The following is a 26,365-nucleotide window of genomic DNA, read 5'->3' as shown; positions in this document are numbered from 1 at the left end:
GGACCCCAGATGCTGATAATAGGGGAAGCTGTGTGGCATCTTCGTATTTATTTTCATATATTAATTTACAGGAGGGCTAGGGAGTCCTTCTGTGGAAAATGAGCTGGGATTCTGATCCCCACTAAGATTTTAGGTTATAAAACCGTGGTGCCATCTAGATGGTCCCAGACTAAGGTCATATTTCAGGAAAGGGTAACAGTGGCTCTGGGAGTGAATTCACACAGGGCACCAGTGGGAGTAGGAGAGGATTGTTGGCACTGGGTACAGCAAGGTGGCTGGTCCTGACTCGGCGTAGCCCGCCCCCCTGGCAGTTTCTAATGGCTTCTGGGCGTGAGCTGTCTATATGTGTAAGTGTGCGTGTGTAAACGGGTGCACGAATTTAGAGGGTTATTACACTTGGGGTGTCCAGGCAGCTTTGCTCTGGGGCCTCACCTGAGTGAGCATAGAATAGAAGAAAGAAAGCATCTCTCTTGCCCCATAGGAACTGCTATTGAGAGGCGACTTTAAAAATACCTCTCCCCAGGCTGGGTTAGAGCTGTATATCTGTATGACACTTGCGCTTGGCATGCAATGCCTTACACACTAGCAGAGACAGAAAACAGCATCAGCTGATTTCTGGTCTACCAAGAGCAAGGCAGTGGTGCACTGCAGGCCAGCTGGGGCTGTTGCAATAGCCAGTAGCATTGTTCTACTTCCACCAACATAGGAGACTACTGGGCAGTGGCATTGCTGGCGGTGACAGCAGCGGGGGAGGCGTGCTAACCTTAAAAGCAAGCCCCGTGGAGGCGTTGGATCCAGGAGGCTGGGTATCGTGGCTTTACAGTCTGTGTGGGAGAGTGACTGATCCACAGGACTGTGTACTCCACGGGCATGTGTGAGCACTCACTGCATCATCAGAGTATTTGAGAGATGGAGGTCTTGCAGGACGGGACCACCTGCAGAAGGCTGTTCCACGCATCCAGACGTGCGGTGACACTGGCACTGTGAAATATCCGTGGATGAAGAACAAACCATTGTGATTGAACTAGATGACTTAAGAGTACCCCGGCTAACCTTTATTCGTGTATTGCGTTATTCTGTTTTGCTGCTTCCCACGTCTTTGCCACTTCAATCCATCTTAAGCACTATTGTCAAGATAGTCGTTTTAAAGCATAATGCCCTGGCCGTGTTACTAAGAATTCTCACTCCTACCTCCATGGCAAACAAACAACAGCAACAAACGCATCTCACTTTGTCTGCGCCATGTCCAGCCTCCTCCAGCCTGCCGCCTGCAAGACGCTATGAGTGGGCAGTTTCAGGGTCATTTCCTGTTAGTCTCTTTCACCAGTAGGTCCAGCGGAAGTGAATGGCGAGCCATTGCCTTCACGTGATGTGTGCCCTCCTGGCTTTGCGACTGCGCAGTGTTCACTTTCTCCCAGCTTTTGCTGCTCCAATCCAGCCAGTCCTTCAGGGCCCAGATCCAATGACACCTTTCATGAAGTCCTTCCCACGCTGCCCAGTCAGATGTAACTGCTTCCCCCTCGTGTTCCCTTTGGCGCCTCGTATTTGTTATGACATTTTATCACTTCCCATCTCGTGTGCTTATAATTTGTATGCATGGCTCATCTCCACTTATTAGGTACAAACCCCCTGCGGGCTGGGGCTTGGCCTTATATAACTTTGCGTTTCCCAGCAGGACCAGCCCTGTGTTCGGGGAAATATTTGTTCAATAAAAGAATGAGTAAGAGCCAGCAGTAGGAACGTTTCTATTTTCTTGCTACTTAGGAAGAGCTAGGTGATGTGTTTTGGGGTGAGAGAGAAGCGGGGAGTAAGTGAGCTACCATATATATAGATGACTAATGCTTTCCAAAGGAAAGGAAAGATTTACAGTTATTACTACTTTGCAAAGCTTTATTTTCCCGCTTAGGGGCCAGCCCTCCAATTTTGCAATCTGAAAAATAACAAAAAGCAAGTGCCATGTATGAGGCAGTCCCCATGGCCTTGGTGGATATTTTTAGGTCATTGTAACATGGTTTCAGCAGTGAAATGCTTCTCCAGCTCAGGGTTATTGCCATTTTTTTGACTCATGTTTGTTTCTCACGCTCTCTCTGGCCCGGGACCGTATTCTTTACCTCATTCCTGCTATGCTGTTTCCCTATTTGAGCATCCAAACTGGCACGCCTAACAGCTGACCTATAGCCACTTCCCTAAAATATCTCCCTGGACATCCACAGTTTGTGGAACTTGTTACTGACCATCTGTGGCCATGAAGGTGCATGTGCCCCCAGAGTATTGTGTGAGGGGGGAGGCAGCCGGCAGCAAGGAGTCTGAGCTCCCCTAATTAGGCAACGGGCAGGGAGGGAAGCTTCAGTCAATAGGGCAGCATAAAATGCCTGCGTACAGGTGTATTTGCTTCACTCCAGCAAAAATGAGGCCTACTGGACAGAATGCTGATTCTGTACTTCATTTATGATAAGAAAGTCCGAATCTCAAACCACTTCAGCTCCCTGCCAGGGTCTACCCAGTCACATTCCTGCTAGTGATAGGTCTCCATGCCTTCCCTTCATTTGCCCCATTACACATCACTTTAACGTACAATCAGAGCACAGAGCCGGAAGGAACAACATCGTGAAAGCTTTTAGACTGTAGAGATGATGGTAAGCTTTTTTGCGTTCTCACCCCTTCAGCATTTAGCAGAGTGTGTTTTACACAAACAGTGAGCTGAACAAATACCTGACCATCTGAATACACTGAAAAGAGAACTGGATTTGGAAATAGAAGTCCTTGATTTAAGTCTCAGCTTTCCTTTTCCCCAGCCACATGACCTTGGACATGTCATTTAGCCCCCTGGGGCTTCAGGTCTCCAAAGCTGGATGATCTCTTGAGTCGCCTTCCACCACCCACCCTCTCTGATTCTATTTGCAGATTGACTGATATTGTCCTCAGTGGGCTGACATCAGCTCTCTTTGAGTTACCACAAATGCCACCGACTGATCTCCCTGTCTGATTCCTCTTTAATTTCCATCCTTCAGCCAGCATCATCTTTCTAATCATCTTTCTTACATAAGCCATGTTATTTCACTTCTCTGCTTACAACTTTTGCATAGAAAAGCCCTCATTTTAAAAGTCCAAATTCACTAACTTCTCCCTGTCCTACAGTTCAGCCACGCCCTCCGCTCCTCCGGCCTTTCACAGACGCTGTTCTCTCTGCCTGAAGGTCTTTTCCATATCTCTTTTGACTTATTTCTACTTATTCTTTGCATCTCAGCTTAGACACCACTTCCTTTAAGAAGCCAGTCCTCCACATCCCCCAGCAGCCTGTGCTTATCCCTGTTAGAGTCTCACCACCCTGTCTTCCCATTGTTTCTGTACCTTCCTCTCTCCCAGGCAGTCCCTAAAGGCAGCACGGTGTCTTGCACATCTCTGTGTCCTCATACCTTAGCACAGTGCCAGGCACCGAGGAGTAATTGACTGGACGTGTGATGTGTCCACTCCTGGCCATCTTGCCGCACCTCCTTTCTCCAACACCCCAGTTCCCTGCATTGGCAGAGCTCACGCCCAGGCACCAGTGAGCCAAACCCTCTTGACCACTACTTTTCATCCTTACGGGCGCCACAGTTTTCCCCAAATACCAGTCAACTTAGGTGCTCTATTACCTTCTTGGTTTCTGAGGAGGAAAAGAGCAAGGGTGGATATGAGGATTGATGATCAACTTGCAAGTCCTTAGGTAGAAGAAAATTAGTCGACCAAAAGTGCTATCTCATATAGGAACTCTGAAAGTTATATTTGGCAAGAAAGAATAAATCAGATTAAAGTCCACCAAAAAAACAGAGTATGGAAATTCATGTGCATCATCAACCAGCTACCACCTTGCTTCTCCTCAACACATACAAGAGAAAAAAAATATATATCCTTTGTGTATATCTTACCCGACCCCAGGTCCTAGATATTCTGTCTTTAGGGATTTATTCCTTTGGGTTAAGCCAGACTTGGAATATACATGGCGCATGTCCCACCACTCTCCATTCACATGCTATAGGCAGATATTGCTAAATGATAGCACAACTCTTTTGGTAGGGCCTCAGAATCCTTCTCAACACAGTGCTCCAGACCTCAGCTACCAGTAGGTCCCCAATTTATGCCTTATTCTCTAAAAGTGTCCTTTGTTAAAATGCAAAGACCCCAGGCTAGTGAACAGTGTAAATCAATTGAGTCTTGGGGTGGATTTACTGAACAAGTGCTTTCTTTAAGACAGGCGAAACATGAAAGACTTTAGGCACTCGGGGAAAGAAGGGTGCAGAAGGGTGGGAGGAACATACCTTGCAACAGGGAAGGAAAGGCTAGGGAGGAACCGTCACCTGAGTTCTGGGCACAGAGGTTACTGGCTCTAAGACCAAGGCTGATGAAGCATCTGAAGCAGGCACTGCTGGAGGCCAGTCCTTGGGACTGTGTTCTTTTCCTGGCTCTGTCCCTGACAGAGCACTGCCCGGAGTGAAGCTGCCCCTCACATAGGGATTGGGGGATGATCCGGATTGGCAGATGTGAAAAGCTTATGTGAGGCTAGGCTAGAGTGGGAACATCATGATTCGCTTCCAATCTGCAGGTATTATGCTTGGCACGCCCCTCCCAGTAGAGCAAGAGCGTGGCTGTGGGTGAGAAGGCTGTAGAATAGAAAGGGGGCTTTTCCAGTTGCCAGGTGGAAAGCCAGGCACTTTCCCTTGATTACAGACATTGGGCAGAATTCCTGAGAATTAGTGTCACCAGGTGGTTGAATGATGAAATCTCGGCCAGCTACTTAAATTATCTCTCATGCCTCCAGTTAGGCTGTTCTGCAGGCCCCTGGGCAACTGCCCAAATGCCCTTTCAGTGCTCCAGTGCCAGATGTTGATGCAACTAAGCCCATAATAATACAGGCAACAGGAATGGACCAAACCTCGCCTGCTCAACCTGTCAAGCTCCCTTTTGGATGGAATGTATTTAGATGCCTTAGATCATTCAGCCATTCAAACATTTTAATTACAAATGAAACCAAAGATTAACGTTTTCCTAGGGAAAGTAACGTGTAGCTTTACAACGATTCATTCTTCATGAGCGTGAGGGGAGCTCATGACTTGCTGTGTGTGTGCGTGCATACCTGTGTGTTCTTGGGCATTTGATGTTTCCATGAGTATCAAAAGGAAACGCTAAGATTCCTTTTTTCCTGAAATTTAAAGATGGTAAAATCCCTGTTAACCCAAGATAAAGGCATTCTTATAGAACAGAGTCTGGGATGACAAGTCTACGTTGATTTTCTCTCTGCAACTCTTACCTGCTGACATAAGCAAGGCTAGCAGCAGCCAGCAAGGCGAGTCCTTTCCTCCTCAGTGGGTAGCAGTGTGGCCTGAGGACGACTTCAGCCAGAGAGAAGGGCAATATGGACGTGTGCTGCAGGAGAAAAGACGACAAACCATCAAGTTCAAGGTGCCCCAGCCGCCTCCAGCACCCCTAATTCTCTCTTCCCCTCCAGTCCACCCTCTTACACAAATACTAGATGAAACTTTACAAAACTTGGCTTGGATCGTACTCCTTGGATGCCAGGGACCTACAGCAGGTCCCTACCGCCTACCATATTGATGCAGACTCCTTTGTCTGGCTACCAAGGCTCTTTATAATGTGCTATCATCCCCTCGCTAACACACACACACTCACACACACACACTCTCACACACACACACACTCACACACACTCACACACACACACACTCACACACACACCCCTTCATAGAACAAGGCCGTCTCCTGCATTCTTTGCACTTGGCATGCTTGCTCCCCCTTCACACGTCTGTTCATGCTTCAGCTGTGTGGAGTGTGTCTTTTCTCCCTGTAGTCATATCATCCATGGTGTTCACAGCCAGTACAATCTTCCATGATGCTGTCTCTGTATTTTCCTCTTGCTAATTTCTCTCACTCAGTCCTGCTGCATTTACATCCTGTGCCATGTAGTCTAACACTTAACGGTGCGTATCGGTAAGCTCGGTGCGGGGAGAGGCCGAGAACACACTTAGCAGTGCACTTGGCACCGTGGAACTGTCCTGTCGACAGGTGATGGGTGCTGTAGGGGGTGTGAGAGTCTCCCTCTGAAACCTCTATGTTCTCCCCCCGCCTTCCCTACTTCACCTCCTTCTTTATAACCATCTGTTTTCTCACATCTTTCAAACTCTTAACACTAGATATTTTCAAATGACATAATCAAGGAATAGTGGTGCTTTCGGGTGCGAAGGCTACTGCGTCCCTCTCCTCTCCTGGTTACGGGAACTGATCTGGGAACGGTGACTTGAGTCTCTTTGCAATGTCCTTTCATTTCTTAAACACATTTATTAAGTTCCTCTGCCACACTCTGTGCTGATTGGTAGCATCTCATAGTGTTAGTATTTTACACTTTTCACATTTACATCCTTCCTCTTTCATCCCCGCTCCGCAGTTTCCTCAGCTCTTGGAAGCCTCTTGCATCCGTAGCTTCCACTTGCAAGCTCCCTCCCAGTCCCGTTCTTAAGTCCCGAGACAGCTGTGTCAGCACCTCAGTTACAGTAGGGGCTGGGGCTTAGGAATGTCGCAGTGCCCATGGCACCGTGCCCCCGTGCCCAGCTGTGCTGCTGGAACCCCGGGTGCTGACTCTGGCTGGCCTTTGCTGTCAGTCATACCAGCCCTGTGCTCAGAAGTATCCACAGGAGGTGGTAGCTGCTGCTTGCTCTGCCTGTGCTAGCTTGGGTCCAGTCAGGAGCTCAGAACCCTCTGATGACAAGACATGTGATCAGTTTTAATGGAGCAGGGGTGGGGTGGGGAAGAACAGGTCTTACATACAGGGCAGTACGGGGTGGAGGGAGCCTGCAGTTCAGTGGCTCAGAGCAGTCAGGCTTCTTGAAGGCCCTGGGTACCCACACCTTAGTAGCAAAGCTTGGAGGAAGAGCATTGCGGACAAACCACAGCTTTTATAGACTTTCTACGAGGTTGGTCCTGAACATACTGACTGGTTGACCACACAGTGGAAAGACTGCCAGGCCCACTGTCATATCCTGCATCTTTCTTTGGTCTAATTTTAGGGACCCAAATCTACAGTTTCTCTGTCTCTCCCTCCAGTAAAGGAGCATGGTGTTTAAGGGCACGTATTTTCGAATCTGACCCTGGGCTGGTTACTGAATCTGTCTGAACTTCAGCTTCCTCGGTTAGAAAACGTGACAGTACCTAGTACACGTGTCATAGAGGTACTGCTCTGAGGACTGAGGTTAGTGCATGTAAAGGGCTTAGTGCTTAGCCCAGGAGAGCGTCCAGTGAGCAGTAGCTGTGATGATCAGTATTCTCCTTGCCTTGTCATCCTTCCTCTCATTGGTGGCCCAGCGTGCAGTGGGGTGAGGCGAGCTTCTGGGGCGTCCACAGCAGGTGGACATCCACAGGTGTGTGGAGGCACCCTTGCCTGTGGCCTGCAGGCGGCTGGAGTGTGGTAGCAGGGCCGTCCCCGTGGCTGTCCCGTGGGTCCCTCTCCAGCCCACAGCTGGTGCCTGTGCTCCCAGGGGTGGCCACCTCAGAGCCCTGGCAGTACTCTGTGATGGACACTGATGCTTCGTTAATCCAGGGGCCCCTTCAGGAGGCCGGAGGTGGGGCTGCCCACCCGGTGCAGTTGCCTGCCTTTCTGCCCAACTTCGCTCTGTCAGGAAGGTCCGACTTCCGTCAGGAACCATCAACAGTCCCACCGTACTGGCCATTGACCCGACAGACTATTATCCCTGCTCACAGCAGCTTCCGTTCTCTACATTAATGATCATCTGGACCAGAATTCCTGTGGAAGAGTGTAGCGCGTTTGCATTAGGAGCAAATGAATTCACAGTGATTAATGCTTTTATAACAAATAACTCAGGAATGCATGACTGGTCACCTCTTCGAGGAGCCTGCCCTTTGCAAGTGACATTCAGTCGGATTTCCAAATGAATTCTCCCTGGTGGCTTCTGGGAAGTTTACTTCAGTGACATCATTAGTGATGGGCCATATACTATGGCCTAATACCAGCTAAAAGGTCTCTAAAAGAATCAGCTTGTTTTGGCCAGGGCTGGGGGTATGAATGAGGAAAGGAGGCAGATTGTATTCTGTGAGCTTTCTAAATATTGAGCTACTGTGAAGAGCCAAGCATGACACAGTAAACCTCCTGGTATTTCAAACCTCCTGGTATTATTTCACCTCACGTTGATATAAATTATATAACCTTTGTCAGGCAGCACATATTTTTCAAAAAAGGAGAAAAAATTTAGTAAGAGAAAGATCAAATATGCTTTCTGCTTCCAAAAAAATCTAATAATTAGGCTGGGATTGACACAAATTAGAATGTTGCCAAAAATTACTGAAAACAGTGACTCATTCTGTATTTCAGTTAACAGTTTTTCAGTTTCCCTTATAAACAGTGAAGCTGACAAAAATTAATTATCTCAGAGGGGTAAAATATTTCCTTCCAAAGTAAACAAAACATCATGGGCTGAAACAATAGTATGTGTAAACAGAGGGGATGGAAGGGAGCTATCTTTCCTTGTTAACTGAGCCATCATTTTGGTAGATTTTTCTTTTTTTTTTGTGGTACGCGGGCCTCTCACTGTTGTGGCCTTTCCCGTTGCGGAGCACAGGCTCTGGACGCGCAGGCTCAGCGGCCACGGCTCACGGGCCCAGCCGCTCCGCGGCGTGTGGGATCTTCCCGGACCAGGGCACGAACCCGCGTCCCCTGCATCGGCAGGCGGGCTCTCAACCACTGCGCCACCAGGGAAGCCCGGTAGATTTTTCTTTAAATACCTCATTCCCAAAGCATTGGTTAAAAGGAAAAGTGTTCTTTTTTCATCCTTTTCTACTAAATTACCCCTTTCCTCATGTCCTTTGTGTGATGCCTACTTCCATCGGAATATCTTGGAGACAGAACTATAAGCATGAAAGATTGATTTAAGTGTTAGTATAATGGTTGCCCTGTAGATTCCTTGGGTGCAAAACAGCCTTGTAGATAAGTGCTACAATTTACCAGCCCATAGAGAATTCCTATAAGGCTATATCAGTGGCAACATGGAAAGTACTGAGCACTTACTTTTACTAGCTTCATACCAGTAGATAAGTAGCTGCTCTAAACAGCTTCCCTGTGTCTGAAGCTCAAATTAAAACGAGATGCATTTGCCTGACTCTTGAGAAAGAGGCCAGCCTCGATCACTCAGATAAGCCATGGAGCCAACAGTCCTCCATCCTTGTTGTGCAGCCTCCAGAGACTGACTCCAGAAGGTGAGGACGGCCACACTCTTATCTCTAAGATTCTTGGAGGTCCAAGAGCACTTAATTGTCTTCAGTGAAAGAAATTCAGAGAACCTACACATTGTAAAAATCAGAAGATAACACGTTAAAATAAGTTCTCTGCCTCTCTCCTCTGTTTCATTTCCTCATTGCACCAGCTCTTATGTTGAGTGGACCAATATAAATACGTCAGCCTTTGCTTCTCAGGCTGGTCATTGAAAGGCTTTCTCCTTCATGTGCTGTTCCTAATCACGAGCTTGTGTAGTGTTGCCCACTTCACATCTGCTTCAGTCCTCTCCTTCCTTCCTCTGTTCAGGCAACTCTTGGATCTGAGAATTCATTCCTTCCACTGGCTCTTCCCAAACTGAGTTTCTTTCTCTCAAGTCTCTAAGATAATGTCTTTGGTTCATTTATGGTTCTACTGGATAGATATTTTAAAATGAAGTTTTAGTGCAAGGACAAGATTTTACTTCTGGGTACGTTAAGGAGGATATTTTTGCTTACTGTATATTAAATATATCATTTTTAAAATTTTAAAAATGAAAGCCTTCACAAAACCTCCTCGGGGCAAACACGTGGTCAAAACATCAATTAAAACTTAAGCATAAATACAACAACAGACATGAAAATGGAGGCAAAACAAACCTTAATAGAACGCCATTGTACCCACGCTTGTTATTACAATGGCGGATCATGTTCCTTAAGCTTGAAAACTACACACAGTAAAAACATGCAGTAATAGTTGTTTTGTGAATCCTAGTAAGGCAACCTCTGGTTTTGATAATATCCATTTACCAGCTAAAAAACTTCACCTCACTCTTCACCAACTTCCCCCACCGCAGTTTCTGCCTCTAACTCTTACAGTGTGGTACAGTGGTGATGGTCTTTCTGGGAATATTTTGTATCCAAAAGCAGAGACCATCTGTATTCTCTATGGCCCCCACTATGTTACTAGAGGTGCAGTTTTGCTTCCAGTCAATCCAATATATGGTAATCTGGATATGTGGACACAGGTTATATTGCTTACATATCTAGGGGACTTTTTTTTTTCACTCTTCCACCTGCACTACCTGCAGGAGTCTTTTCCATCCCAACTACTAGAGTTTAGAAGATAATTGGATTTGTAAAAACTTCCTTTTCTACTTTCTAGGAACTTAAGTGCACAGACTAAGCATCACTGTAATTAAAGAGTCAGCCCCTGGGGATGAGGGATTGGGAGGATAAACCACCCAGAGAAAGAGCCGAAGGCTTCTCTTTATCTCCAGTCTACTTAGGTGGGCTGACACAGCCCAGTCAGGTAAAAATGCAGAGAACAGAAGTTAAAAGCCAATCGTTTTATTTATTGCAGAAGAGCAGTAATGTTTGCAACTTACTCTGATATGCACCACAAATAAGATGAGTTGTTGGATGGATAGATGCATAGATTTGTGATAAAGCAAATACCATAAACTATTAATAGCAGAACCTAACTGGCAGGTAATACAGGTGTTCACTGTAAAATTCTTTCAGCTGTGCTTTATGTTTGAAAATGTTCATAATAAAATGTTGGGAGAAATATGAATAGTCTTACTGACCTGGAAAGAGAAACAAATGCTCCTTTGGGCTGAGGAAGAAAAGCATGCCATTATTTGTGAACTTGTATGTGAAATGAACAGGTGGTTAAATGATAACTTTCTGAATCTCTGAACTTTCTATGTGATTTTGTACTTGCTACACTCTTGTCCTTTGGGTTAATACGTAGTTTAGCCAACATTTCAAAGCAGCATTCTTCTAGGAAGCTAGTCGGCTTTGATGGTGTCCAGCCTGGTGAAGAAGTGATTTAGATTCTGTTCAGTCAAGGGTAAGACAAAAGAAAGATCTGGGCTCTTGAGAGCCTGCAGTCAGGAGTATATCTGCCTCTTCCCATTCTCCTCCTCTCTGTCGCTGCCTCTCCAAAGCACCAAACCCCTTCCTCCAATTTAACTCTCTCCAGCAATAATAACACCCTAGACACCAGCTGTAATCAGTGACTCATTTCTTTCCTTCTCGATCCAAACTTGATTCACTTTCCTCCTCAGATGCTTCCCATAGCTATCTATTCTTTTATCTTCCCCAGCATCACCTCCCTAGCTTTCTTCTATTTTGGTCCATACTCAGCATTGCCAATTAGACCGACCTTATTCAAACAAGTTTCATGTTACTACTCTCCCCCCAAAACCTTCTGTGGCTCCCTGTTGTCTCAATCCACTGTCTACTCCTCTAATCGTATCTCTCCCCCATTTTCCACAATATCTCCGCAGGCTCCATCCCTTCCACTCAACCCAGTCTCCTCATTATTCCTGTGTTTCATTCTGTTTCCTTCCCTAGAACTCCTCTGTCTTTTCATACACCTCACTCTTTTCTTCAGTTCTTCTCTCCCAGTCAGACCCACACACTTTTGCGATGCCTTCCAACCAAAAGCACACACATTAACATGAGGAGATGTAAAAGAACATCAGGACCCAGGAGAACACGGAAACAGAAACATGCCGACCAGAGGCTTGCTGGGTTGCTGCTGTCGAGATTTAAATGTAGCAATTGCTTTCCAGACAGCCAAAGTGAAAAGAGAGAGAGATGGAATGTATACAGTTCCTGTTTTTTTCTTTTTTTTTTTTTTAAGGGGAAATTTAGTTTTTCCACTACTAAGTAGGCCTCAAAGAAATTTTCACTGTTGCATCTCATTTAGGGATCACTCAGTAATAGTAGGCAGTGCTCTCACCAGTGTCCCCATAGCAAAACATTTCAGAGATCTAAGTTCCATAAAATGATAACATCTGATAAAATTTGAAGGCAAAATAATACAACAAATATTTTGAAGGAGATAACATTGTATGATTATGTAGACTTCTGATGATCAGAGCCGTCGAGAGACTCCAGAAATAACATTTCCCCCCACGAGAGTTTTTGTTTGGTTTTACTCTAATTGTGAGTCATTAAACAGCCAGTATTATATTCTGTGTCTAGAGCCTAGAGTGTAAGTATTATACACTGTTGATGACACGGAGATATAAATGCTTGCAGGAATTCAGAGTCAGTGGTAATGTCGACACCTTTTCGCTGCAGATCAGAAGCCTCACCAAGAAAACCATCGTGCCTCTGGGGGCTGAGCACCCAGTGCTTTCTGCGTCCTCTGGGGCCCGTGTCACAGGCATGTCACACCCCTGTCACATCCTGCTTTTGCATTAGATGCTGACTCTCCCCTGTCCTGCCTGCAGCTCCTTGGGTTTGCATTAGACTCTTCTGTGCTTAATTACATTCCGTTTTCACTTTTACACTGTCAATTTCGTGTACTTTTTCTTCTACTCTCAGTTAGATTATAAACAACTTGAGGTCAAAGCTTTCATCTCCTCTTTTTTCAGGACTCCCCTCCACCCTCTGATTAATAACGACTCTTCCACCGATTTTCTTCATTCAAACCTATGTGTTACAAAGTATTATAGAATTAAGCCCTTAATATGGCCTGCAAAGCCCGTGGTGATCTGGTTACCTGTCCCGTCTTTATTTCCATGCCCTGCTCCGCATCCTGTGGCCTTCACCCAGCCCTCACCCCCTGGTGACGCTGCCCTCCACTCACAGTTCCCTTTCTCACCACTGGTACATTACACACACTTATGTCTCCCCTTCCTCAGCCCCCTCCACCTTCTCCTCACCTTATAGGGCTCAAGGTAGATACCCCTGCCTCCAGGGCAGAATCTGGACCCCCGGCAGGTGCCCTCACTTGGCACGGCTGGATCTCCCTGTGTTCGTACCCATCACAGCATCACATTATTGTGTTCACCCAGTACCGGCCAAGCCTTCCAGAGATGGAAGCAACTCGAGGCTAGGGCTGTCACCATTTCACCTCCAGTGCTCAGAACGGTGCTTAACCGCTCTGGCCACTTACTGTCTGTGGCATGAATGAATGAATCAGTGAAACAGTGGAGTGGGGCGAAAGAGGAAGAAGAGTTCCTCTGCGTAGCCTGGGAAGATAATCCGTGTCCCAGAGTGAGAAGACGACAGCTGCAGGCCAGACTCACCTGGCTTGGCAGCCACATGTCGGGCTGTGCCCGTGCTTAGCAGGGCCACAGAGTCAATCCCACTTCAGGCTAGTCACCTATACCCTTTGTCATGGCTATAGGTGGCCCCCCAAGTCCTGAAAATGGGTGTTGTGGGTCACGGGGAAACCTGTGAGAAAATGTGACTCCTGGGAACAATCTCTGGGTGCCAACATTACAGCAGCTAAACTATAGACTCAATAAAGGGGTGTCACCATCCCTGCAGCCCTGCAGGAGTTGGCAGCCCTGGAAGAACTCAGGAAATTTTTATCCAGCAAAGGCTGTTCTTTGGGACCCACTGGCCTGCAGGCTCCATTCTGAGATTGGGCCAGGCGTCAACAAACTCCCCAGGTTCTCTTGGGTATCTTCTTTGCACCCCCTCCTCTATATCAATCTGTAATCCCCGCTTCCTCCATGCTTCTGTGCCTGGCTCCACAGAGCACACATGGAGACTTGTTTTTAAGACATAGACAGATGGGCAGCTCTCTAGAAAGCTGCTCCGAGTTGGAGAAAGGAGACTGTTCTTTTCAAGAAAGAGAAAGTTTCAGAAGCAGAGGAATCTGCTCTTGCTTTAAAGCCACCATCTCTCAGGGCACCTTCCATTCCGCTCAGCTATCTCATCTCCATGTCAATAAAGGACTCAATATTTAGGCAGCTGGTTTCCCTGGGAGATAAAACAGTGAATCAGGAAAGTACCCTGTAAGCACAAGCACCAGGGCAGAGTTCCAGATTCTCCATGTGACAGATCCCGTGATGGACCAGTTTCCACACTTGCTCCTTCCTGCCTCTGGCTTTCCCTTGCTCACCCATCAGGGTATTCCTAGAAGGACTCACCAGCTGTTCTGCAAGAATGGCAGTTGCTCACTGGTGATCTTCCCAGATGTGTGTACTTGGTTGATTTAGGGTTTGTCTGCGTGAGGGGCACATGAGCTCACTGTGGGGTTTCGGTGGTGGGGGGTGGGGGCAGTCTTCCCAGTAGAGGGAGGAGATGGATGGGAGTGGCACCTAGAGGTAAAAGAAGAGTTTGCTTGGGAAATGCCCTCATTTGCTATCCATCAAATATCTCATGAAAAGCAGTTCTGTTTCAGCACTCCAGGCAATTAAAAGGTCCATAAGATATGGTCTTAGAACTCAAAAAAATATTAATGAATTTCAACTTACATTCACTGTAACCCTACAGATTTCACACTACACCTGGGCTAAAGCATTATGTAGCGGAGGCTCTGAAAGTGTTAGACAGCAGTAGGCAGCACTGGGTTGAGCCCTGGAAGTCCACGACCAAAGAGAACAAGTTCTCATTTACTGCAAAGACCTGCTCCTCCTTCACACACTTCTTCACACCTAAGAGACTCAAGGGTTTCTCCTCATCAGCTTTTGTGGCATCCCAAACTGTGTCTTAATATCTCATAGGCAGTCACTAAGCTGTGTTTTGTTCTTTCAAAATAAAAGTCAATTTTAATTCTCTTTTATTAAAAGCAGGTACCTATAATCACAGACTACTTTTTCAATTATGAACAATTATTTTTCTTGCTGAGAATCAAAAAGCAAAACAAAATGAAAACAAAAGGAGCATCTGTAGGATAGCAAAGAAGAAGTCCTGTAAGATAGTAGATACACAAGTGTGGTGCTCAGAAGAGAAATCTAGCTGGAGAGAGAGATATGGGAGCAGCGTGTAGAACTTTCTTTCGTGGTAGAGTAGATGAGATGATCCAAAGGGAGTGTGTGAGTGAGAAGAAAAATAAAGGAGCTAGAAGAAAAACCCTGTGAAAGTGAAGGTTTTTCAGTCTCTGAACGATTGATGTTGAAGAATAGATAATTCTTTGTCGTGGAGGGCTGCCTCTGCCTTGTAGGATGTGTGGCATCATCCTTGGCTTCTCCTCACTGGAAGCCAGGAGCTCCTGCCCACCCACAGCTGTGACCATCAAAACTGTCTCCAGATATTGCCGTGTGTTCCCTGGAGAGCAAAAGCAACCCCAGCTGAAAAGCCCTGATTTAGGTGATGGACAGAGAGAGAACATCTGGCAAAGGTAGTTGACAAGGAGTGTCAGAGAGTCTGGAGGTAAAGGAAGGGAATATTTTGAGAAAAAGATGTGGTAAATTTGTGTCAAAGATCAAGGAAAGGTATTAAGGCACCCCTGGTTTTAGGGACGAGAATGTGTGGTGAGCAGAGAGGAGCTTTTGCTCCTTGTGTCCCCGATTGCTCCTCCTTCCTTCTAGGCTGACTCCCATGTTCCTCGTCCAGTCTCCTGCATCCTTGGGTTTCAACCTCCTGTTCATAGTAGTTTTAGACCTGGACCTTGGAGCCCCCTGGGCTCTGGGAGGAGGTTAATACAGAGATGTCTCCAGGGCTGCCATCGCCTTTCTTTCTACAAATCCCAAGAGTGAGTGGACATTTAGACAAGTTTTAAAGTGTAAAATTTGGGAACCTACATGTGACACAAGTTGATTACAAGTCCACTTGCTCAGAGCCCTCTACACTCCTGGGAATGCAAGCCTGTGGCATTGAAATTCTCCCATTGCCAAGAAATTTGGCTTACTTCCTTATCGTGGTCCTCTTAGGAAAAATAAAACAGAATTTCTCAAAAGGTCACAAAATTCTGTCTCACCAGAAAATAGTAAAAATGTGGCTTTTATGAGTTCCTAGATGTGTTTGGAGAGAGATGTCAAAAAACACACAAGCTTTTATTCCCAAGCAGTTTGTACTAGGAGAGCTCTCCAGAATACCCCTCTGAAATGATCGTGCATTTTTTTGGTTTCCAAACTCAGGGGGGAAAAGCACAAAGGTTTTTTTGTTTTAGTTTGGTTTTTATAGCTTTCAGATCTGAATTTTCACTGGTAAAATCTGTTCTGATTAAGGCAAGTGAAATGCTGAAATCTCCCCTGGTTTTATGAGGGTTTTGTTTGATTGTTTGTTTGTTTGTTTTCCAATTCTGACCTCAACATAAGACTCCTGATTACTACTGAACTCTTAAAACATTAGGTTCTGGCTTTATGGAGGAGGGGCTACAAGAAGTTGCTGCTGCAGGTGGCCCGGCTTTAGGAAGACCAGTATAAATGCCATGAAGCCACACATTCTTGACTGCTTTTTACTACTGAAATCCACGGATCTACATTACTTCCTGGTTCATAATTTTCAGAAGGACTGGAAAAGAGCAGAGATTAGAATGACTCTCAGAATTATAGCAGCTTGGAAATCCTGTGTCCCCGATTGCACACGTTGCACTTTCTACCAGTCTAACAAGGTAGAAAAGTTTGCTTTTACCATTTGTCTTAGGGTTCTGACTGTTTGGGGTTTTGTTGTTGTTGTTTGATTGTTTGTTTTCTTTTTATGAGTGTGTGTATGTATGTTTCTTTGTGTGATTTTTTTTCTGTTTAGTTTTGCTTTTATCATCTGGCTCGGGGTTCTATCTGTTTGTATTCTTTTTTTTTTCCTTTTTTTTCCTTCCAAGCCTTGTGACTGGCAGGGTCTTGGTGCTCTGGCCAGCTGTCAGGCCTGAGCCTCCGAGGTGGGAGAGCCAAGTCCAGGACATTGGACCGCCAGAGACCTTCTGTCCCCATGTAATATCAATTGGTGAGAGCTCGCCCAGAGACCTCTGTCTCAGTGCTAAGACTCAGCTCCACCCAATGGCCAGCAAGCTCCAGTACTGGACACCCCGTGCCAAGCAACTAGCAAGACAGGAACACAGCCCCACCTATTAGCAGAGAGGCTGCCTAAAGTCATACTAAGTTCACAGACACCCCAAAACACACCACTGGACACGGTCCAGGCCCACCAGGACAAGATCCAGCCCCACCCACCAGAACACAGACACAAGTCCCCTCCACCAGGAAGCCTACACAAGTCACTGAACCAACCTAACCCACCGGAGGCAAACACCAAAAACAACAGGAACTACAAACCTGCAGCCTGCGAAAAGGAGACCCCAAACACAGTAAGTTAAACAAAATGAGAAGACAGAGAAATATGCAGGAGATGAAGGAGTGAGGTAAAAACCCACCAGACCAAGCAAATTAAAAGGAAATAGGCAGTCTACCTGAAAAAGAATTCAGAGTAATGATAGTAAAGATAATCCAAAATCTTGGAAATAGAAAGGAGAAAATGCAAGAAACGTTTAACAAGGAGCTAGAAGAATTAAAGAGCAAACAAACAGTGACAAACCACACAATAAATGAAATTAAAAATTCTCTAGAAGGAATCAATAGCAGAATAACTGAGGCAGAAGAACAGTTAAGTGAGCTGGAAGATAAAATAGTGTAAATAATTGCCACAGAGCAGAATAAAGAAAAAGAATGAAAAGAATTGAGGACAGTCTCAGAGACCTCTGGGACAACATTAAATGCACCAACATTCAAATAATAGGGGTCGCAGAAGAAGAAGAGAAAAAGAAAGGGTCTGAGAAAATATTTGAAGAGATAATAGTTGAAAAACTTCCCTAACACAGGAAAGGAAATAGTCAGTCAAGTCCAGGAAGCACAGAGAGTCCCATACAGGATAAATCCAAGGAGAAACACACGAAGACATATTAATCAAACTATCAAAAATTAAATACAAAGAAATTATTTTAAGAGCAGTAAGGGGAAAGGAACAAATAACATGCAAGGGAATGCCCATAAGGTTAACAGCTGATCTTTCAGCAAAAACTCTGCAAGCCAGAAGGGAGTGGCAGGACATATTTAAAGTGATGAAAGGGAAAAACCTACAAGCAAGATTACTCTGCCCAGCAAGGATCTTATTCAGATTCCATGGAGAAATTAAAACCTTTACAGACAAGCAAAAGTTAAGAGAATTCAGCACTACCAAACCAGCATTACAACAAATGCTAAAGGAACTTCTCTAAGCAGGAGACACAAGAGAAGGAAAAGACCTACAAAAACAACCCAAAACAATTAAGAAAATGGTAATAGGAACATACGTATTGATAATTACCTTAAATGTAAATGGATTAAATGCTCCAACCAAAAGACACAGACTGGCTGAGTGGATACAAAAACAGGACCTGTATATATGCTGTCTACAAGAGACTCACTTCAGACCTAGGGACATGCACAGACTGAAAGTGAGAGGATGGAAAAAGATATTCCATGCAGATAGGCATCAAAAGAAAGCAGGAATAGCAATACTCATATCAGACAAAACAGACTTTAAAATAAAGAAGGACACTACATAATGATCAAGGGATCAGTCCAAGAAGAAGATATAACAATTGAAAATATTTATGCACCCAACATAGGAGCACCTCAATACATAAGACAAATGCTAACAGCCATAAAAGGGGAAATCGACAGTAACACAATAATAGTAGGGGACTTTTAACACCCCACTTTCACCAATGGACAGATCATCCAAAATGAAAATAAATAAGGAAACACGAGCTTTAAATGACACATTAGACCAGATGGACTTAATTGATATTTATAGGACATTCCATCCAAAAACAACAGAATACACTTTCTTCTCAAGTGCTCATAGAACATTCTCCAGGATAGAGCATATCTTGGGTCACAAATCAAGCCTCGGTAAATTTAAGAGAATAGAAATCATATCAAGTATCTTTTCCAACCACAACGCTATGATACTAGTTGTCAATTACATGAAAAAATAACTTTAAAAAATACAAACACATGGAGGCTAAACAATGTGCTACTAAGTAACCAAGAGATCACTGAAGAAATCAAAGAGGAAATCAAAAAATACCTAGGAATAAATGACAATGAAAACATGATGACCCCAAATCTATGGGATGCAGCAAAAGCAGTTGTAAGAGGGAAGTTTATAGCAATACAATCCTACCTCAAGACACAAGAAAAATCTCAAATAAACGACCTAACCTTACATCTAAAACAATTAGAGAAAGAAGAACAAAAAACCCCCCGAAGTTAGCAGAGGAAAGAAATCATAAAGATCAGATCAGAAATAAATGAAAAAGAAATGAAGGAAATAATAGCAAAGATCAATAAAACTAAAAGCTGGTTTTTTGAGAAGATAAACAAAATTCATAAGCCATTAGCCAGACTCATCAAGAAAAAAAGGGAGAAGACTCAAATGAAAAGAATTAGAAATGAAAAAGGAGAAGTAACAACCGATACTGCAGAAATACAAAGGATCATGAGAGATTACTATAAGCAACTGTATGCCAATAAAATGGACCACCTGGAAGAAATGGGCAAATTCTTAGAAAAGTAGAACCTTCTAAGACTGAACCAAGAAGAAAGAGAAAATATGAACAGGCCAATCACAAGCACTGAAATTGAAACTGTGATTAAAAATCTTCCAACAAACAAAAGCCCAGGACCAGATGGCTTCACAGGTGTGAATTCTGTCAAACATTTAGAGAAGAGCTAACACCTATCTTCCTCAAACTCTGCCAAAATATAGCAGAGGGAGAAACATTCTCAAACTCATTCTACGAGGCCGCCATCACCCTGATACCAAAACCAGACAAAGATGTCACAAAGAAAGAAAACTACAGGCCATATCACTGATGAACATAGATGCAAAAATCCTCAACAAAATACGAGCAAACAGAATCCAACAGCACATTAAAAGGATCATACACCATGATCAAGTGGGGTTTATCCCAGGAATGCAAGGATTCTTCAGTATACGCAAATCAGTCAATGTGATACACCATATTAACAAATTGAAGGACAAAAGCCATATGGTAATCTCAGTAGATGCCAAAAAAGCTTTTGACAAAATTCAACACCCATTTATGATAAAAACTCTCCAGAAAGTAGGCATAGAGGGAACCTACCTCAATATAATAAAGGTCATATACGACAAACCCACCGCCAACATCGTGCTCAATGATGAAAAACTGAAACCATTTCCTCTAAGATCAGGAAGAAGGCAAGGTTGCCCACTCTCACCACAATTATACAACACTGTTTTGGATGTTTTAGCCACATCAATCAGAGAAGAAAAAGAAATAAAAGGAATCCAAATTGGAAAAGAAGAAGTAAAACTGTCACTGTTTGCAGATGACATGATGCTATACATAGAGAATCCTAAAGATGCTACGAGAAAACTACTAGAGCTAATCAATGAATTTGGTAGAGTAGCAGGATAGAAAATTAATGCACCGAAACCTCTTGCATTCCTATACACTAATGGCAAAAATTCTGAAAGAGAAATTAAGGAAACACTCCCTTTTACCACTGCAACAAAAAGAATAAAATACCTAGGAATAAACCTACCTAAGGAGACAAAAGACATGTATACAGAAAACTATAAGACACTGATGAAAGAAATTGAAGATGATACAAACAGATGGAGAGATATACCATGTTCTTGGATTGGAAGACTCAACATTGTGAAAATGACTATACTAACCAAAGCAATCTACAGATTTGGTGTAATCCCTATCAAACTACCAGTGGCATTTTTCACAGAACTAGAACAAAAAATTTCACAATTTGTATGGAAACACAAAAGACCCCAAATAGCCAAAGCAATCTTGAGAAAGAAAAATGGAGCTGAAGGAATCAGGCTCCAGGACTTCAGACTCTACTACAAAGCTACAGTAATCAAGACAGTATGGTACTGGCACAAAAACCAAAATATAGATCAATGGAACAGGGTCGAAAGCCCAGAGGTAAACCCACACACATATGGTCACCTTATCTTTGATAAAGGAGGCAAGAATATACAATGGAGAAAAGACAGCCTCTTCAATAAATGATGCTGGAAAAACTGGACAGCTACATGTAAAAGAATGAAATTAGAACACTTCCTAACACCATACACAAAAATAAACTCAAAATGGATTAAAGACCTAAATTTAAGGCCAGACACTATAAAACTCTTAGAGGAAAACATAGGCAGAACACTCTATGAAATAAATCACAGCAAGATCCTTTTTGACCTACCTACTAGAGAAATGGAAATAAAAACAAAAATTAACCAATGGGACCTAATTAAACTTAAAAGCTTTTGCATAGCAAAGGAAACCATACAGAAGATGAAAAGACAGCTCACAAAATGGGAGAAAATATTTGCAAATGAAGCAACTGACAAAGCATTAATCTCCAAAATATACAAGCAGCTCAACATCAAAAAAATGAACAACCCAATCCAAAAATGGGCAGAAGACCTAAATAGGCATTTCTCCAAAGAAGATGTACAGGTTGCCAACAAACACAAGAAAGGATGCTCAACATCACTAATCATTAGAGAAATGCAAATCAAAACCGCAATGAGGTATCACCTCACACCGGTCACAATGGCCATCATCACAAAATCTACAAACAGCAAATGCTGGAGTGGGTGTGGAGAAAAGGGAATTCTCTTGCACTGTTGGTGGGAATGTAAATTGATACAGCCACTGTGGAGAACAGTATGGAGGTTCCTTAAAAAACTAAAAATTGAACTACCATATGATCCAGCAATCCCACTACTGTGCATATACCCTGAGAAAACCATAATTCAAAAAGAGACATGTACCCCAGTGTTCATTGCAGCACTATTTACAATAGCCAGAACACAGAAGCAACCTAAGTGTCCATCGACAGATGAATGGATAAAGAAGATGTGGCTCATATATACAATGGAATATTACTCAGCCATAAAGAGAAACAAAATTGAGTTATTTTTAGTGAGGTGGATGTACCTAGAGTCTGTCATACAGAGTGAAGTAAGTCAGAAAGAGGAAAACAAGTACCGTATGCCAACACATGTATATGGAACCAAAAAAAAAAAAAAACTGGTTCTGATGAACCTAGAGGCAGAACAGGAATAAAGACGGAGACAGAGAGAATGGTCTTGATGACATAGGGAGAGGGAAGGTTAAACTGGGATAAAGTGAGAGAGTAGCATTGATATATATACACTACCAAATGTAAAATAGATAGCTAGTGGGAAGCAGCTGCATAGCACAGGGAGATCAGCTGAGTGCTTTGTGACCCCCTAGAGGGGTGGGATAGGGAGGGTGGGAGGGAGATGCAAGAGGGAGGAGATATGGGGATGGATATATATATACATACAGCTGATTCACTTTGTTATACAGCAGGAACTAACACAACATTGTAAAGCAGTTATACTCCAATAAAGATGTTAAAGGAAAGAAAAAACATTAGGTTTAGTGGCAGAGCCACCGATGTAGTTATTCTCTTTCTGTTGCTGGAATTCCACATTCGCGGGTTCACTTTTCACAAATACTAATGCACCCCATTACTAGGTTCTGCTCATCGGTAGGAATCCTTGGTTGTATGTTATCAAGAATCTCTCTCAGAGGGATTTCCCTGGTGGTCCAGTGGTTAAGACTTCACCTTCCAACGCAGGGGGTGTGGGTTCGATTGCTGGTCAGGGAGCTAAGATCCCACATGCCTTGGGGCCAAAAAACTAAACATAAAACAGAAGCAATATTGTAACAAATTCAAAAAAGACTTTTTAAAAAATGGTCCACATTAAAAAAAAGAGAGAGAGAGAGAATCTCTCTCAGAGCCACTGCTAGCCCACCAACAAAAATGGGGGAAATTGGCCTTCCACACACTTTCAGAGAGATAAAAAGAGGCTGTTTTTGCAACCAATTCTTCTCCTCTTTCTTCTGACCACTTTTCTTTCATCTGTTTTTTTCTGTGGTCATGTCTTCATTCCTTTTCTTAAATTCAGCCTCTGCCACCCTTCTTCCTTGATTTAATGGTTTTTTGAACTCTCTGGCTACATGAATACTCAGTCACCAAATTAACATTGAGAATGGTGATAACAGAGGAAAGTGTAAGGCTGGAAATGGTTTTTCCAGAACCACTTTTGAACCACATCCAGTCCAAATCAGAATAAACATCATCTCTCCTTTAACAAAATATATGTAATTACTATGACTCTGTGCATCTCTTTGAACATAAATCAGTCACTAATATAGCATATGTCTCAGATACAGCAACTAAAAGCCCCATAGATATTTCAAGGTACCAATAATCTCTCTAGAATTTTCCTCACTTGTAACTTTCTGTACAAAAGAACACCTCAAAGTTTCAAACGTTACCATGTCATCCATAGATGTAAAGGCAGAGTTGCTAAAGGCTTTCTCTCTGCCTCCAATGCCCTTTGGTCCCAGCACACCTCACTCTACCCCTGAGGAGGAACTCTGGGGTCAATCTAGGGCACAGAGAAGCTACCAGAGCAAGAGGAAAAGACTTCATTCTTCTGTGCAGCCATCTTCATTATGTGCCTACCCCATGCCAGGTGCTGTGTGAGGTGCTGGGGATTAAACAGTGAACAAATATGGGCCCTGCCCTTGTAGACCTTACAGTCTAATCAGCAAGATTTTCTATAAACAAGTAAAGCGCCACATAGATACCAGTCACGATATGAGCTATAAAGGAAACAAACAGGAATCTACTCATTGGAAGGAAAGTGGAGGCACATGCTTCACATAAGGCAGTCAGGGAAGGTCATTTCTGAGGAGGTCATTTTTAAGCTGGGACCTAAATGTAAGAGCAAAGCCAGGGAAGAGCAAACGGAGAACATTCCAGGCAAAGGGGACAGCATATGCAGAGGTCCGGGTGTGGGAAGGAGCTCTCATAGTTACAGAAACAAAGCAGAGGCCAGAAGAGCTGTAACATAGTGTAATGGGGGGGACAGGCTCCACGGGAGTCTGGAGCTTTAAGCAGGGGCCAGGCTCATCAGGCCTGTGGGCCATGGGAAGGAGTTCCCCTAAGTGCAGTTTCCACTACGCTTAGAATAAGTGAAAGCCACCACAGAGCACTAGGAAGGGGGACACTCTTTCCTGTGTATCGTGCTGCTGTATGGAGAAGGTCGAGGATGGAAGCAGGAAGACCCGTTTGGAGGTTTAAATGAGAAGTGAAGGTGGACACCAGGGTGTTGGCAGTGAACAGAAAGCAAACTAGAAAGCGAACAGATTTGCTACATATTTTGGAGGAAGCGTCGACGACACTAGTTCGCAGATGGGATATGAGGGTGGTGGGATGGAGCGAGGTGGGAAGGTCAATGCTGGTTTCTGTCTTGAGCAGTTGGCAGGATGGTGGCTCCATTTTCTGAGATGGAGGTGCCCGGGACAGGTTTGGCAGTGAGTGTAACAGGTCCACTTCTGGACACGTTGATTCAGAGATGTCTGTGGCATGCCTCTAGCTGTGCCTATAACAGCGATGTCAGGTAGGCAGTTGAGAAACAAATCTGGAACTCAAAGGCTCTCTGAGCTATAGACTCAGCACGTGGATAGAATTAAACCCATGGGGATGGATGTGAGTAGTTACTGCGAAAATAGTGGTGGCAAAGAGGGTCCAGGACAAGTCTTAAAGAGGGCATCACTTAGAGGGCAGGTAGAGGACACAGCCAGAGACTGAGGCTGAGGTAGGAGGGAAACGAGTCAGTCTTCTATCAATAGAACCAAAAAAGCACAGTTTCAGGGAGTGAGAAGTGTAGGGTGCTGAATGCTGCTGAGAGTAAGATGGGGACAGAAACAGGAGCCCTGGGTTTGGCACTTTGGGGATAGTTGGTGGCTAGAATAAGAGGAATGAGCAGAATTGTATAGATAATCCCGTATGGGTCTGGGGCAATGCTCTTGGACTTTGTTCCGTTCGTTCGGAAAGGCATACCTGCTTGTTTTGCATGTGGCTCAAATAGCACTATCTGCCCTGAAGGAAACTCCAATCAGCCAACCCCACAACCACCAGAATAGAATAGGATAGGATAGGATAGGATAGGATAGGATAGGATAGGATAGGATAGGATAGGATAGGATAGGATAAGGGATTGGGAAATTGGGAAAAAGAAAAGCAGTGCCTGTGTTGGCAAAGTCTCCATTTTGGGGCATTGCTGAGCTGCGGAGAGCTGAGAACTTGGTTTCCAGTTAGATCTCTCAATGGGGGAAATCCCGGGTAACAGATAGAACTTGCATTTCACCCCTCCCCTCACTAGTAGGTCCAGGTTGTTCTGTAGATTTGTGTGCAGAACTCCCATGTTGACACTAACAGGGAAGTAAATCGGGCAATCCTGAGACATTAAAACCCAGCCCTGAAACTTTAATTATATACAGACGAATACACAGCGTGCACCACAATATAAAAAAGATACACACTTGTGCTTAATTGTTACATTGCCTAGCGTGGAAGGCAGGCCGTTTGATCACCTCCAGAGATCACTTTATGATCAAGAGCCTTTTCTTAATTGCCAGAGAACTCTACGGGCCTCCTCTCCAGGGACAGCTGCGGGATTAGAAAGGAGAAGACTCCACCAAATTCATCTATAATCACAATTTAGTATTATTAAATAGTGGCCTGTGGAATAAGCCTTCGGGAACAGGGCTCTTGTCCCTACTAAAGGGATGAACAAAAAGGATGATTTAATCATTAATTCCCTTTTCTTTTCCTACCCCTTTATAATGAGCACTTCAGAAGCTTAGCATTTTACTCTCAAATATGTTCTGACCTTCCCATCCTGCACCCCTACCCCCATCATATCAACTACATTATTAACTGGAACAGCTCAGTTAGGGGGTGGTTGCATAATGTAGAGACCTGTGCCTGCAGGAACAGTAGAAATGATTCTCGGGGGAAGGTAACTTAATCCTGCAGGAAAGGCCTTTCTACCATCAGCCACTTCCCATATTCATGGGTTTGAATCTACCTCATACCAGGTCCTGTTCCCATGCTCTTCTCCACACCTTAGAACAGTCTCTGACCATGGATTCGAACTCTCATCAGTTTATTTTTTTTCTGTTCATATTTTCCTTTTCTACTGATGCATAAGTCATACACTCCATTTGTATGTGGCTATTCTAGACATTAAAACACGCATATTTAATGTGGTAAGGGCTAATGTAAGTCATTATTTCTAGCCCCTCCCCACCAGCAATCCAGGGGGGCTTAACATGCCTTAATTCTAATCAGCCTTCTCTCAACTTACATTCTGTTTGCATCCAGGATTTTAATTCATTCTTTTTTAAGTCACCATAAACTGAACACATTGCTTGCCATTGTTTTTGGTATCTCATTCCTCCCTTCTGAGATCATTTTCCTTCTTCCTGAAGTACGACCTTTAGCATTTTCCTTTACTGAGGGTCTGTGGGTGATAACGTCTGTTTTAG

At 44.1% G+C, this 26,365-nt stretch overlaps 1 protein-coding gene across 2 annotated transcripts in view; it reads right to left on the bottom strand.

Annotated features, from left to right (window-relative positions):
• Nucleotides 1–26,365, bottom strand: part of ADTRP (androgen dependent TFPI regulating protein) — a 70,479-nt gene that overhangs the window by 21,537 nt on the left and 22,577 nt on the right. For both annotated transcript variants that reach the window (XM_067043181.1, XM_067043180.1), the window contains exon 4: nucleotides 5,288–5,403. In XM_067043181.1, the coding sequence (XP_066899282.1) occupies nucleotides 5,288–5,403 (116 nt within the window). The remainder of the gene's footprint in view (nucleotides 1–5,287; nucleotides 5,404–26,365) is intronic.

The sequence above is a fragment of the Kogia breviceps genome, chromosome 10 (genome assembly GCF_026419965.1).
Source record: "Kogia breviceps isolate mKogBre1 chromosome 10, mKogBre1 haplotype 1, whole genome shotgun sequence".
NCBI classification, from domain to species: Eukaryota; Metazoa; Chordata; class Mammalia; order Artiodactyla; family Physeteridae; genus Kogia; species Kogia breviceps.
This window is presented reverse-complemented; position numbering and strand designations above follow the sequence as displayed.